General features: G+C 40.9%; 2 protein-coding genes across 4 annotated transcripts in view; one reads left to right on the top strand and one right to left on the bottom strand.

The window, feature by feature from the left end:
* atp10d (ATPase phospholipid transporting 10D) overlaps positions 1 to 4,025 on the bottom strand; it is a 45,552-nt gene extending 41,527 nt beyond the window's left edge. The window contains exon 1 of one of the 2 annotated variants that reach the window (XM_026151467.1): positions 3,751 to 4,025. The gene's annotated coding sequence lies outside the window, so the exon portion shown is untranslated. The remainder of the gene's footprint in view (positions 1 to 3,750) is intronic. The other variant, XM_026151468.1, reaches the window with a different exon arrangement.
* A 244-nt stretch (positions 4,026 to 4,269) lies between these two features.
* On the top strand, positions 4,270 to 10,970 carry commd8 (COMM domain containing 8). 2 transcript variants are annotated; one of them, XM_026151469.1, is made up of 5 exons: positions 4,270 to 4,400; positions 5,893 to 6,048; positions 6,715 to 6,867; positions 10,095 to 10,250; positions 10,704 to 10,970. In XM_026151469.1, exons 1-5 carry the CDS (start codon positions 4,335 to 4,337, stop codon positions 10,722 to 10,724), a joined length of 552 nt encoding a protein of 183 aa, XP_026007254.1. In that variant the 5' UTR covers positions 4,270 to 4,334; the 3' UTR covers positions 10,725 to 10,970. The 2 variants fall into 2 exon arrangements, with proteins under 2 accessions (XP_026007254.1, XP_026007255.1); XM_026151470.1 differs by lacking the exon at positions 4,270 to 4,400 and adding an exon at positions 4,405 to 4,464.
* The last annotated feature ends 2,932 nt before the right edge of the window (positions 10,971 to 13,902 follow it).

Here is a 13,902-nt window from a genome sequence, read left to right as displayed (position 1 = left end):
TGGGTAACGTTATGGCTTATTAAGTGAATGGTCTGTGGTATGTTGCCCATTAATAGATATAAATAGGTCATATTTAAGATTGAAGGATTAATTAATGGTAGAACTCCTTTGAGCAGTCTTGTAGGAATGGGGTCTGAAATACACGTTGATGGTTTGGAGAAAGTTAATTACTGAAGTTAACTGGATGATCCGGGCATGTTAAGGATTATTGTGAATTATTATTATTAATCCTTGTGTCATCCTTAAATTCTGCATCCTTTCCACACCTTCCTGAAGAAAAATGTACACACACAAAATCTACCATAAACTCCTCATATAGCAATATTTTTTCTACAAACACTCACACACAGACACACACATCCTCTCTCAATCCATTTATCTGTTTCTCTCAAACACACACATATTCAAAGCCCATCAAATTTGTTCACACTTCACAGGTTCTGTTATTGAAGTTATCAGTGTTGTTGTGGTTTGCACAATAAATCTTTCCAAATCACTCTCGGGGCTCCCTGGTGGTCACACGGCTCCGTAATATGACTGGCAAAAATACAAGAATGTCATACATTGGCCCACCAGGGGAAATGATTGAAACTGGTGGAACGCAGTAAAAATGTCAAACATCACCACTTTTCTTTGAAATGAAACCCTGACATGACAGAATGCATGGTTTTATACTGAACAGGAGTGAATGGAGCGTTTTTGTCCAGAAACGTGTGGAGAGCACTAGACAAAAAAATAGTAATGCAACCAAATTAATTGTGTTGCTCATCTTTGACATGTCCAAGACTCTAGTCGCCACCAATACCCCATCACCAAACTATTTATTATATGGAAAATATTTTGGATTTTGTGAGTTTTATCAATAAAATACTAACAATTCAAATGCTTAAACTGGCATTTAAATGGTTACAATCCTGAAAATAATTTAATGTTTGATCACTTTGAAAAGGGCTCAGTTTAATTGATTTGTTGTGTGAGGGTTTTATGGCACATTTTGCTGTACACGCCAAATGAAAAACAAAAGGCACAGAAGGCACACGTGTTATTATTACTCTCACGTCGTAACTTTCACTGTAACTGTAACTCATTTAAACCCTACACTGCAACCTTCTACGTGACCTGACGTGCACCTCCACAGAAATGTAGCTACACGTCGGGTCACAGCACACAAAAATGACTTTAAAGGCGTGGAAGGTTGCGGTGTACGGAGCAGTTTCCGGTTACGGAGTTAGGACGTCGATTTCCCGCAGAAGTCTAAATCAAGCTTCAGCTTACTATGGTGTGCACGTCCTGGTGCGAACCATACAGCGGTTTTTCTACACTACTTCTGCAAAAATAACTGACCCGTTTGCGGCCTTTCCAGAACATGAGTTGTGGTAATTGTTTTAAACAATTGACCCTAATGACCATCGGTTTTACGACTAATAACCTTTACACCACAGATTAATTAAGTCCCCATTTAAGTCTTTACAGCACCTCAAATAGAAAACGAACGTTTACTGCACGGCACCGTTAAGCCACGCCTGTTTGCACAACTTAGCCCGGGTTGTTTTGTCAGAAGCCCGGGGTCTTTTGGAGTGTAATTTTTTCATAGTTAGATGCCTGGCTGACAACTGTATAAAACAAAAACTACACACAATATTCGAAGCACATAGTGCACACTGTGGGAATTTACGACTGTGCGTAAATCCCCCCTAATATTGGTATGATCCGAGCTCAGGCACTAAGCGACTGAGCGAGGGGGCGGGGCAGCTGCTGCCTGCGAGTGCGCTGTTGGAGAAACGCAGCCAGGCAGACAGAGGAGAACTGAAGTTCGACCAGGTACCAAAGCAAATCATTCGTACTGTACAAATAATGTAAATATGACGGTGAATCATGAAAGATATCAAAGTGATCACTTGACCCATGTTACGTTACTTGCTCTTCAAGTGAATCAACAAATGAAAAGCCGAACAACAACAATGCTGTTTCTTTAGAGAGTTTTAGCTTACACGTGTGTTTATTTCATATTTTCAGTTGTTTCCCTCCACGGCTAAATAAATCGGTTTCAGTAATGCACTGATATACAAGAATGGACATAAGGAGCTTCTTTCAAAGAAAAAACTCTGGTAGATGTTATTTTATATATTATGCTTTGTATGTTGTTCAGTATATTTCTATGCAAAACAAGAGGAACTTCAACACACAGCAGTATATTCACAGCTGAAACCAGATATTTACACTTTATGGAAAACACAAGAACATTTTTTTACTGCACAACATCAATTTAGAGTAAACTTGTTTTGTTTTGGATAAATAAATATTGAAATATCTTTTGAATTAGTTAAATGTCAGAATACAGAGAGACAGTGTATATGTGCTCCTAAATTTGATGAAAGTGATAAAAATAGAAGCTCTAAGTTTATTGTTAATTAATAAGAAACTGCAGAAGATTCCATTCTGAGCTGAAGAAGCTTCTGATTGGTTAGTAGAGTCCATGTGAGTAAACTGGTGGCACAGCTGTGGATGCATATAAGGCAAAACACAGAGGCTGTTTCTTTGACATGGGAACATCAAGAGATGTCAACCAAAACACCAGGAAAAGAACTGTGGAGCTCCATAAGTGTGGCTCAAGTTTGAATACAATTTGGTGCCATTTGCAATTAAGAAATACAGACAGTTTATCTCTTTACTCTTAAAGTTAACAAATATGTTTTTATATTTATCTAAAAAATAAACATTTAGTCTGATTTGATGTTACAATTAAAAAAGTGTTTTTATCCGAAGAGTTTGTAAATATCTGGTTTCAACTGTATATTTGATGATTGTCAGCACAGAGAGAGAGAGAGAGGAGAACGAGGACAGAACAGAGATGAACAAGAGCAGGTGAGACTCACATGTTAGTCACATGGTTGTTTACCAAAAGTATCAGCGTATCACAGGTCCTCATGTATCTCGTACCCAGTGTTTCTTTTTAGGTTTGTTATTTTTCAACTTCTACATTTATTAAGTTCTGCAGCTTGTTTGCACAACAAGGATAAATAATTATATAAACCTTTCTCAATCTAAATATTGGACTTTGGTAGAATTAAAAAAATAAGTGTAGTGCAGGTCTATGATGATTTTTAGTGCTATCATCTAGTTCTGATTCTGGTTCTGTCTTGGTTAAGTCCTCAGTAGTCCTGATTTTGAACTGTTGTAGTCCTGTTTTAATTCAGGATCAGTTCTGGGTCTGGTTGAACTGGGGTTTAGTCCTCGTGTCTTGATGCAGCCCCGACTTTGTTCTGCCTTGCTGCTTAATTAAAAAACTAGTTTAAGGTGTCCAGCACATGTGATATATATTTTTCCCTATATGAAGTCATTCTTTTTTGAACAAAACTCAAAACAGAGCCAATTAATCTTTCTTTTCTTTTCATTAATCCCCCCATCACACATGCATACTACCATTTAAGGCTAAGCCCCGGGTGTATCAATGTCTGCCTCTGCTTAGAAGTGAAAGAGACTGTAAAGACTTTAAACGACTCCATACTCGAAGTTGTGGAAACAGCTTTAAGCTACCACAATCAGCTGTACACTCAAGCTGTGTTAAGCGATTACACAAAGGTATCGATACTCGGCCAACTACAAAAGAAAGTGTCTCCGTCCAGCAACTTAGAGGCCTACAGTTGTTCGTTGCTACTGTAATGAATGGACAAAGTCCCCGAGTGCGTTCACGCCTCTATCTGAAAAACAGACATTTTTCTCCAGCAGTTATCGACAGAAAACACGTACCTGCTGTTTATTTCCTCACGCCGCCCAATTTTAAGTTACTACCAGCAGTAAATGCAGCCTGTAGATTCGGTCACATCGTCGACAGACAGTACCGAGAAACAAAGCAGGATGTGAGAAATAGTCGCTCAGCCACGAAACCTTTCGCTCTACAGCGGAGTGTCGTCCAACCGAATTCCCAATGCAAAGGCACAAATGTCATATTGTCTTCAATGGCAGGAGCATGTTAGTAGCTTTAACTGAAATAGTCTGCGAACCATCTTTAATCTATGAACCAGGGGGTTTCCGTTTTTTCATCCAAATGATCTGACGGAAGTACTGTGGGAATTCACATTTGCAGCTATTCCCTGAAAATGTTTCCACATTTTCAGCGGTCGCGGCTACACTACATTATTAGGCTGTCATCAGTGTGACAGTTTTACTCTTGATATATATCCGCATAAAACATTTCTCCTGGGTTTTCTGTCTATTAACTATTTGCTTGAACTCTTTGGAGGCGATTGCGATGTTTGGGTTTATTTTTCCCGAAGCGTTCTGAACGCATCCATGTAAGTCACGTGACTGACATCAGCTGATCAGTAGTGCTGATGGCGGAACTAACTGAAAACATGGTGGTTTTACTGAGTGCATTAGCTAACAAGGACTGCCGAAAAGTAAGTCGTGAAATGTGATTTAGTTTTCTAAATGTCCACCAGAGCCACGGGCGATTGTACCTCGGTAAATACTAAGATATGTTTTAGATTTCTCCATGAGAGCTCCGATATTTCAGCGAAGGCATTTGTTTAGCAGCCCATCCATTGCCCACATATTGCTTCTGAATGTTCTCGCTACATCGTGTTATCTGAATGAGCATCTATACCTCTAGCACCATACTAATAATGGGGTGGCTGCAGTTTAGGAATTAGAGACAGGTGTCGTGACAAGGTGGGGAGCACGCGCCGGGCTGTCCAAATGTGGGGCAAACAGTGTCCCTCACTCTTGATTTTCTGTTCACAAACACTTCTTATAATGACTGACTACTCCTGAAATTTTGAAGGTTTTAGCTCTTTATACAGTAAAGTTACAGGAGGAAGCAAATAATTATCAGCTGAAATATGTTTTCCGATAAGACGTGAACACAATAAATGTGTTATTTTCAGTTGTAACCCACAAACGTAACGGTAACGCAGCGACACTCATCTTTCACTGTTTCACTAACGTAAAACTTCCAATGGAGGCGAAGTCAACTGCATCCGCGCTCCCGACGCCGGGGAAGCAACCTACCTTGGCACGACATCTGTCATATACTGATCAAAGGGTTGGTCGTAGGAAAAAAATGTGTTTGTGTGAAGAGCGCTTTGAGTAGTGATGGGTCAGATGATACCGAAGCGTTGGTGCGTGTATCAAGCACAAAGGGTGAAAGCCCGTGGGTGGATTGCTGGAGGAAAAGTCACATGACTGATGTAGCTGGTGATAAGGTGTCAAATTATATTTATGGGGAAGTGCAACTTTCGACTCATTTGCATCCGAGCTGAGAGGAACAGAGGAGGCTCTTTGGTGCTGTTAATGTTTTTGGCTCGTCATCACCAGAGGTGACAAAAGTACAAACTTTCTTTACTTCAGCAGAAGTGCAGATGCCTGGGTGAAAAAACACTCAGTAAGACCTAAAGTACTTGAACAACGTTTTTACTTTAAAGTAAAAGTGAAAAAGTGCAGGCTCAAAGTAAGAAAGTACAAAGTAATATTATTATTATTATTATTACATGAGGGTTGTTATATAAGGGTTGGCAATACAGCCACAAAATCATATCGCAATATTTCAAAGAAATTTGCAATAATGATGATATGTCTGAATATAAAAAAATAAAACTCGTTGGTGGTTGCAGCTTACAGATGGCAGTGTTTATTAGTGCAAAGAAAATGAAGGGCATTTCCATCCTTCCTACTTACTGTGACTGATGACACACTACCAAACAGAAAGACCTCAGAGGACAGGATTAGGTTAGGGATGGGGTGAAACCGAGGCACATGATCCCCTACAGGGAAGCAGTCAAAAGAACAACACAATAATGTCAAATATGTAAATTAATAGGCCTAGTAGAATGTTTCATGTGTCGCACTACCAAGCGCCAAACTAGGATCCTCACAGTATTTCCTTGTGTTTAGCTGTGCCACAGGGTGGTGGATAGTCTGTGTGGGCGGGAGCCTCCTCACAGGGGGGATTACAGCGCCACCTGGAGCCTGCAGGAGTGGCTGCAGCTGCTGGACTCGCTGACAGCTCTGTTCCGTTTGGCAGTGGTCAACAACATCTCTGATGAAGTGGTGAGAAAGTGAAACAGGTTGGAAAGGATATGAACTGGAGTGTGTGGTTTCTGGTGCAATGATAGTTTCTGAGTACATAGGGACTGAACAAACTAGCCACAGTTTGCTGCATGCAGTCGATTGGTCATTCACTCAGCATTACCATCCATCCAACATGATAATACAGCCATTTGTGATCAAAGTTGCTGCTAAAAAAACATGACGAATGACCAGGTGGGAATAGCAGGTGTGGGAGTGAGCTGTAGTCAGGAAGTAGAGAAGGTTGGTGATTGGCTGCTTCGGTCTACGTGCTAAAGTATCCTTGGGGAAGGTGCTGAACCCCAAGTTGCTCTCTCTGATGCAGTCACTGGATCAAAAGCGAGAAAGGTGAATATGAAATTGAAGCATGTTGTATAAAGCTCATGTAGGTTAGACAAGCACTATGTCAGAACTAATCTATTTTAAACAGCTGGTTCTGTTCAGATTTTACAAATGTTACATGTCACGAGTCAGCTTTTATGAAACGGAGACTTTGAATGTTTGGTTTCAACCATCAGCGTGACCCTAGTTTAATATAGGAAGAAATTGTCTTTACTTTTAATAATAGGTACAGTCCAGCTCGATGCATGGTGAGTGGGGTTCTTTTAGGTGAGATTTTCAGGTCTTCTCTGGCCGATTGTGTTGCAGGTGCTGTCCCAGTTGTCAGATGTGAGCAGCAGCCAAGCTGAGGTTGTGTTGAGTGTGCTCAGAGCAAGAGAAGAGGAGATCCGCTGCGCCCTGCTGGACAGAACCAACTCCATCTCCTCTGCTACTCTGCAGGACTTTGATTGGCAACTTAAGGTGACTCGTTATTTTTCAGCATGTAGTGGAGATATCATCTGAATTTCAGGAGCGGGACCACTCCTCCTTCACGCCCCCTCCGGCCTCAGGCTATAAAAGCCCCCCTTCTCCAATACCTGCTGTTCTCATTTTCATGCCCCACCCTGCCCCCCCATTTTTCCCTGTCTTCTCCTCTCTTCCTTTCCTTCATTCATTTCTCGTTAGTACATGGGGATCTGCCCGGCCCGAGAGCCGTCGCCAGTCCCCTTCGAGGCCTTCCCCAAACCACAGCACCAGTCACACTTCCTCATCGCCCATCGTTAGCCAGGATGTGGTGCCAGCTAGTGAAACTGACTTACTGTTTACTGCAGATATCGTTCTAATTTAAATATCACATCGTAGCTTAACATTCAAAACTGAATGAAAAGAAGCAAAAGCATCTGAATATTTACAGCTGTGGATCTCGACCTGGCACTCCCAGCACAGGAATGTCTGGAATCAGCTTAAAAAGTCTGATTCCTGTGAGTACTACGCAGTAGAGGAGGAGGAGACTCGTTCAGCTGTAACTGCTTCTCAGTCTAAAATATAAAACATTTTTTGAGTTATTTCACACTTTTACTACATATTTCCATATGTGTTCATTCATAGTTTAGAATTTATTTATTTAAAAGGGACAGTGCAGTTATACATAGTTCAAGTGCAAGACATGAGACTGATGTACCGCACACAGGTTTATAGCTACTGCTAATTTACAACAGTTGTCCCCTGTTGGGCTCACAATCTAAATAAATACATATTACAATAAAACATATATTTTCATAAAACCAAATTACATCAAATACAATTACAATTGATAGACAATAATTTAAAATAAAATTAAAATCATCAGATAAAATGACTACAACTTTGGTTTCCCTTTAACCACACTTTGACCTTCAATGTAAAGGATCTAATGTCTGTAATCAGTTTGATATTGGTTGGAAGTGTGTTCCACGGGTGGCAAGCCTTTATAGAAAAAGCTGACTGACCGAATGTAGATCTGCGATATAATATCTTGCAGTTGCCGTTCACCTTACTCCTAGTAACACGATTACTGTCTTGTCTCTGAATGTATCTACTGAGACACTCTGGGGCCATCCTATTTATACATTTAAAAACTAATTTAAGATAACACCAATGATTAAAACTCTTAAAACTAAGTAAGTTATATTTCTGTAAAATGTGACAGTGATGCCACCGAACCGATTTTTTTTTATCCATTATTTTTAAGGTTTGATTATATAAGGACACCACAGGCTGAAGTGTAGATGGTGCTGCTTGGGTCCAAACTGTCATACAATATGAAAAATGCGAAAATATCATAGAATGCATGAATAACTGAGCTGCTGAAGTGGGTATATAGTGCCGAATTAACTTGAAACAATTCAGATTAGCGTTGACCGTCTTAGAGATCTTCTTTACATGCTTGTCAAGTTTAAGATGTGAATCTAAAATTATTCCTAAAAACTTAAAATCTTTGACCTCCTTTATTTCTTCGTTCCCTGGGTTGATTTTAAAATCATCAGATGAATTTCGTTTCCTAATCGAAAAACACAAGATGATTTTGTTCCAGCCATTGCTGGACACCATTTAGATGTACCGTTAAGGTGTCTGCTGCTTCACCAGGTGCTACGTGTATAACTGCATCATCTGCATAAAGTTGGCAGTTGGCTTTTGGGCAGCTGGTAGGCAAATCATTTATAAACAAACTAAACAGCAACGGGCCAAGAACAGATCCTTGGGGAATACCCATTCTGTTTTCCAACATGGACGACTCTTCTTTATCAGCCCTCACACACTGCTCTCTTTTGTGGAGATAGGACTCAAACCAATCAACTGCTTTCTTTGAAAAGTCAAATTTTATCAACTTAGAAAGAAGTATGTCATGGTTGAACACTGCACCCACAACACTACCATTATCCAGATTACACTTAATATTTTCAACAAAACAGCAATTTGCCATTTCTGTGGAAAATTTGTCTAAAACCAAACTGCATTGGATGAAGCAGTTGATTAGTCTCTAAGTAATCAATTAACTGTGCTGCCACAACCTTCTCAAGCACCTTCGAAAGAACAGGGAGTATGGAAATTGGACGATAATTACATATCAAATCACGCTCGCCTCCTTTAAAGACCGGAGTAACTGCAGCCCTTTTCCAGTCAGTTGGGGATGTCCTATTTCTTATTGATAAATTTATAAGATGTGTCAATGGTTTTGTCATGAAATCTCTATATTTTTTAATAAAACAAGTATCCAAGCCATAAACATCCTTTGCCCTAGAATCTGATAATTTCTTAATAGCCTCTGTGACCTCTGCTTCATTAACCTCTTCAATAAAAAATGAGTCTGATGAATCGATAGGGCTATTTTTAATAGTTACAACTGGAGAGCTGAAATTTTGCATTAATTCTTCTACAGATTGTATAAAATATTTGTTAAATTCCAACAAACATGTTACTGGTAGTGTAGTCATGGCTTTCTGTAGTAGTTGTTGTTAGTGATGTGTACCAACACTCCCTCTACAAAACACAAGTGATAGCCTTAACTACACTGAAAATGGCAGAGGCTCTAAAACTTAACATGTTTTAGTTACTGAAAAAACCCAGCCTCGTGAACCGGGTCATCTAGAATCTGAAATATTACGTTTCAAATAAATCAGCTAAATGTTTTGTCTTTATTTTGTAGTTTTGACATCTTAGTTTTGATTGAGTAGGTGTGTCCAAACTTTAGTAGTTTTGCTTTGAGGTTTTCGATCATATAGAAATCAGAAGTTTTTTTTCTCGCAGAGGTGGTTATCACTATTTCAAATGATAATATGAAATCTTAACCTTTCCAGATAGTTGTTCTTGTTCATGACTACCACCATATAAAACTTTACTGATAAGGGATTATATGGATAATTTTATGCAATCACATATTCAGGCAAGCAAAAATAATTCTAAACAAACATTGGCAGAGCACAGTGGCCTGTCGACCTGTCAGCAACACTGGGATCATTTGTAGCTCATGTTTCATTTGTGTTTGTAGAAGGCAATTTTTATCCCACTGACTGGTCAAAGACAGCCGCATGAGTCAGTGAGCTGAATTCTTAACATTGTTGTTTATTCTGGTAGCATCGGTTTGACAAAGATCATACTCATTGTCAGATTTCCTTGTAAGCACAGACATTTCATCTCTTCTATGTTGTTTTTCTCGTCTATTCCTTCAGTTAGCTCTGTCCAGTGATAAGATATCATCTCTCCACACGCCTCTGCTCAGTCTCAGTCTAGATGTGCGAGAAAATGGAGTCCTCCGGCCTGTCACTTTGGAGATGAACAGAGATGAGCTAGGCATGCTCATCAGTTCATTAGAGTCTGCTAATAAGGTAAAACATATTAAATGCATTAGAGATATATACACACTACTATAACACTACTATATACAGTTTTCTTAGGAGCGCATATGGTAGTATAGCCCTTTGCAGCATCTATTTAAACATATGCAAGTATCTTGGGTGTGAAATTATTTCCAAAGTATTTGTGCAAACAGTAAATATTTGCACTTCCATTCGTTCATCCATTTCCTTAACTGCTTGATCGAATTCAGTGTCACGAGAGGGCTAGAGCCTCACACAGCTCACAAGGCCAGATACACCCTCGACATGTGGTCAGTTTGTGTTCACATTCACATCTACTGCCAGTTTAGGATCATTAGTTAACATAACACGCTTGTCTTTGGCCTGTGGGACAAACCAAGAAGAACGCACCCAGGCACAGGGAAAGTTGACACAAAGTCCCCAACCCAGTCGTAATGATTTAATGGTCTTCATGTCTTGCAGGTAGTGTTGCAGCTGAAATGATGGAAAAATTGTGGATTACTAATCTCCTTGAAGACCACAGAGCATCCAGAGGAGGAATATTATGTTCCTCAAGTGTGTGAAAGAGGAGCTCCCATATTTTGGACAGGGTCCTGTAGGTTCCAGCCATAATGATGTGATGAATGTTCCGTCATGTGCTGGAGCAGTTGGATACCTACACTTTGTTTTCCTTTTGTTTTTAGTTTTTTGCACCATGTTCAATAAATGTTTATTTTGCATTTTGTACTGTTGAATTAAGTGGTGTTTATTGATTTTAGCAGCAGTATTAACTGACATGTAAATCCAAAGTAGAGATAAACTAGTTTTCCCTTCAAGAGGGAAATTTTCACTTTTATGTGTATTTTACAGTCTGTTTAATTTCATTTTTCATGAAATTGGCACTCCCATATTCACACATTACTAATCTACATTTGGTATCTAAAATGTAACAAAAGTGAAAATACATTTTAAGAAATGTTTTACATCAAAACCACCTGCTGAAGTTCACACCAAGCTCCGTAATGGGAGGGAAGGTGATTTAAGTGACTTTCAGTGTGTCATGGTTGCTGGTGCTAAATGGTCTAAATATTTCAGAAACTGGGATTTCTTTCAGGTTTACAGAGAATCACCAAAGTAAAGAAAAATATTCACTGAATAGTAGTTCTCTGGGCCTTATTGATGCCCGAGGTCAGAGGAGAATAGTCAAATTGCTTTGATATGATAGAAAGGCAACAGTAACTAATAGTAAGTAATAATAATAATAAACACAAGACATAGAACACTCATTTGTTATCAGTTGCAAATCTTAGCAATATATCTAACATAGACAATTAAAGGCATCCACCGGGTGGTCTCTACTGGCTCGTTGCTCTTAAGGAAGCGGCTTGGGAGCAGCAGTTCTCGGAGGTTGTCATCAAGCCTGACATACAAAGAAACAAGCTAATCAAGGGCAACAGGTAAATGTTTTGCAGGTTACTCAGGCCATGGAAGAAAGCATCACAAGTGTTTTTTCCTTCCACCCTTCAGTCCACTGAATAATGCACCACAATTTGCTTTTGCTGCAGCAAATTGTACATGCAGTGAGCAGTTACATCAAAGTAGGTGTTTTAACAAACACACCCTTTGTTAATAAATTTGGCATACGACAACTCAGAATTTGAGTTTATGACAACCTGTGCTCATTGTAGGATTCTGCCTGTCAAGAGATTGTATAGGTTATAGGTTAGTTTAGCAAAATCTGAGGTTCACACGTTCAGTGAAGCTGCTTGGAAACTAACATACATTCGTTAAAAAACCTTGAATTTTTTCCAGCTCAGCGGCGAAGATTTCAGGTGAAGGCAGAGCTGTTTCAGAGGGCTCTGTGTGGAGGAGATAGAGTGAGCAGAGGGGACATCTGGGCCCTCTACAGTGTGAGGAGCTGCAGATGAAAACTCATTTTGACAACAAATGAATTGCGTCATTGCATTGAGCTCAACTACCTTTTCGAGCAGAATGTCTTGGTTTGAAGCGAGGCAGTAAGGGACAAGCTCATTCACCTGTACTTCTTTAGTAGGTGATTGTTCTGTAATTAACCAGCAGACTGCTTATGCACATAAGGTAGGAGGGAAGTGCAGACAGCTGGGGCAAACTAACACAGGTGCAGACAACACAAAGAAGCAGGGGAGGAAGTAAAACCAAACAGACTGGACAAGAGATAAATGGCACAGTGAGAAGCAATGTCAGGAAATGAGAAGCAATAACTAAATAGAGGAACAAAGACACAGAACTAAACTAAACATATACACAGCAGGAACACTGACTAATTTATCATATTTAGTAGGAATGGTAAACTTGGAAGGCTTAAGAATTAGGATATAAAGATATAAAGATTGGAAAGGTTCGTGATTTGGATTGTTTGAAGGTAAGATTTCATTTTGATATCACAGTGAAAATTGCTAATCTATGTGCTCTCATTTCCAATTCCATCCATCCATCTTCATCCACTTTATCCGAGGCCGGGTCGCGGGGGCAGCAGCCTAAGCAGAGAGGCCCAGACCTCCCTCTCCCCAGCCACCTCCTCCAGCTTATATCTCTCGGCTGGCCGGGGGAATACCAAGGCGTTCCCAGGCCAGCCAAGAGATATAATCTCTCCAGCGTGTCCTGGGTCTGCCCCAGGGCCTCCTCCCGGTGGGACATGCCCGGAACACCTCACCCAGGAGGCGCCCAGGAGGCATCCTTGTCAGATGCCCGAACCACCTCAGCTGGCTCCTTTCGATGTGGAGCAGCAGCTGCTCTACTCTGAGCCCCTCCCGGATGGCCGAACTTCTCACCCTATCTCTAAGGGAGAGGCCAGCCACCCTTCGGAGGAAGCTCATTTCTGCCGCTTGTATCCGCGATCTCGTTCTTTCGGTCACTACCCACAGCTCGTGGCCATAGGTGAGGGTAGGGACGTAGATCGACCGGTAAATTGAGAGCTTCGCTTTTACACTTTTACCTCTGGTGCAAATTACTGACCTCTGTCATCATTTTAGGTGGGGGAACTTGCACAATCGGTGGCTGACTAAATACTTTTTTGCCCCACTGTATCTGTACCTGAGCTGAGGTGACGCAAAAAATTTCCCCATTGTGGGATCAATAAAGTCTTATCTTATCTTATCTTATCTTAGACTTTCCCAGGGAGGCTGAGGAGTGTGATCCCCCTGTAGTTGGAACACACCCTCCGGTCCCCCTTCTTAAAGATGGGGACCACCACCCCGGTCTGCCAGTCCAGGGGTACTGCCCCTGATCTCCACGCAACATTGTAGAGGCGTGTCAACCAGGACAGCCCCACAACGTCCAGAGCCTTCAGGAACTCGGGGCGGACCTCATCAACACCAGGAGCTCTGCCACCAAGGAGTTGTTTAACTGCCTCAGTGACCTCGCCCCCGGAAATTGGCGGGTCATTCCCCTCATCCCCAGACTCTGCTTCCTCCTCGGAAGACGTGTCAGTGGGCTTAAGGAGGTCCTCGAAGTATTCCTTCCACCACCTGACAATTTTCTCAGTCGACGTCAGCAGCGCTCCGCCAGCACTATACACAGTGCAGGTAGAGCACCGCTTTCCCCTCCTGAGACGCCTGATGGTTTGGCAGAATCTCTTCGAGGCAGTCCGAAAGTCTTTTTCCATGGCATCACTTTCTGAGAATCCTCAGAAAAATGGACCTGA

The sequence above is a fragment of the Astatotilapia calliptera genome, chromosome 19 (assembly GCF_900246225.1).
Source record: "Astatotilapia calliptera chromosome 19, fAstCal1.2, whole genome shotgun sequence".
Taxonomy (NCBI): domain Eukaryota; kingdom Metazoa; phylum Chordata; class Actinopteri; order Cichliformes; family Cichlidae; genus Astatotilapia; species Astatotilapia calliptera.
This window is presented reverse-complemented; position numbering and strand designations above follow the sequence as displayed.

Excerpts from the sequence above, each read along its gene's own strand:
- commd8 (XM_026151469.1), top strand. The coding sequence starts at position 4,335 with ATGGCGGAACTAACTGAAAACATGGTGGTTTTACTGAGTGCATTAGCT. Across the intron at positions 4,401-5,892 it reads CTAACAAGGACTGCCGAAAA|CTGTGCCACAGGGTGGTGGA; the intron begins GTAAGTCGTGAA and ends CCTTGTGTTTAG. Across the intron at positions 6,049-6,714 it reads ACAACATCTCTGATGAAGTG|GTGCTGTCCCAGTTGTCAGA; the intron begins GTGAGAAAGTGA and ends ATTGTGTTGCAG.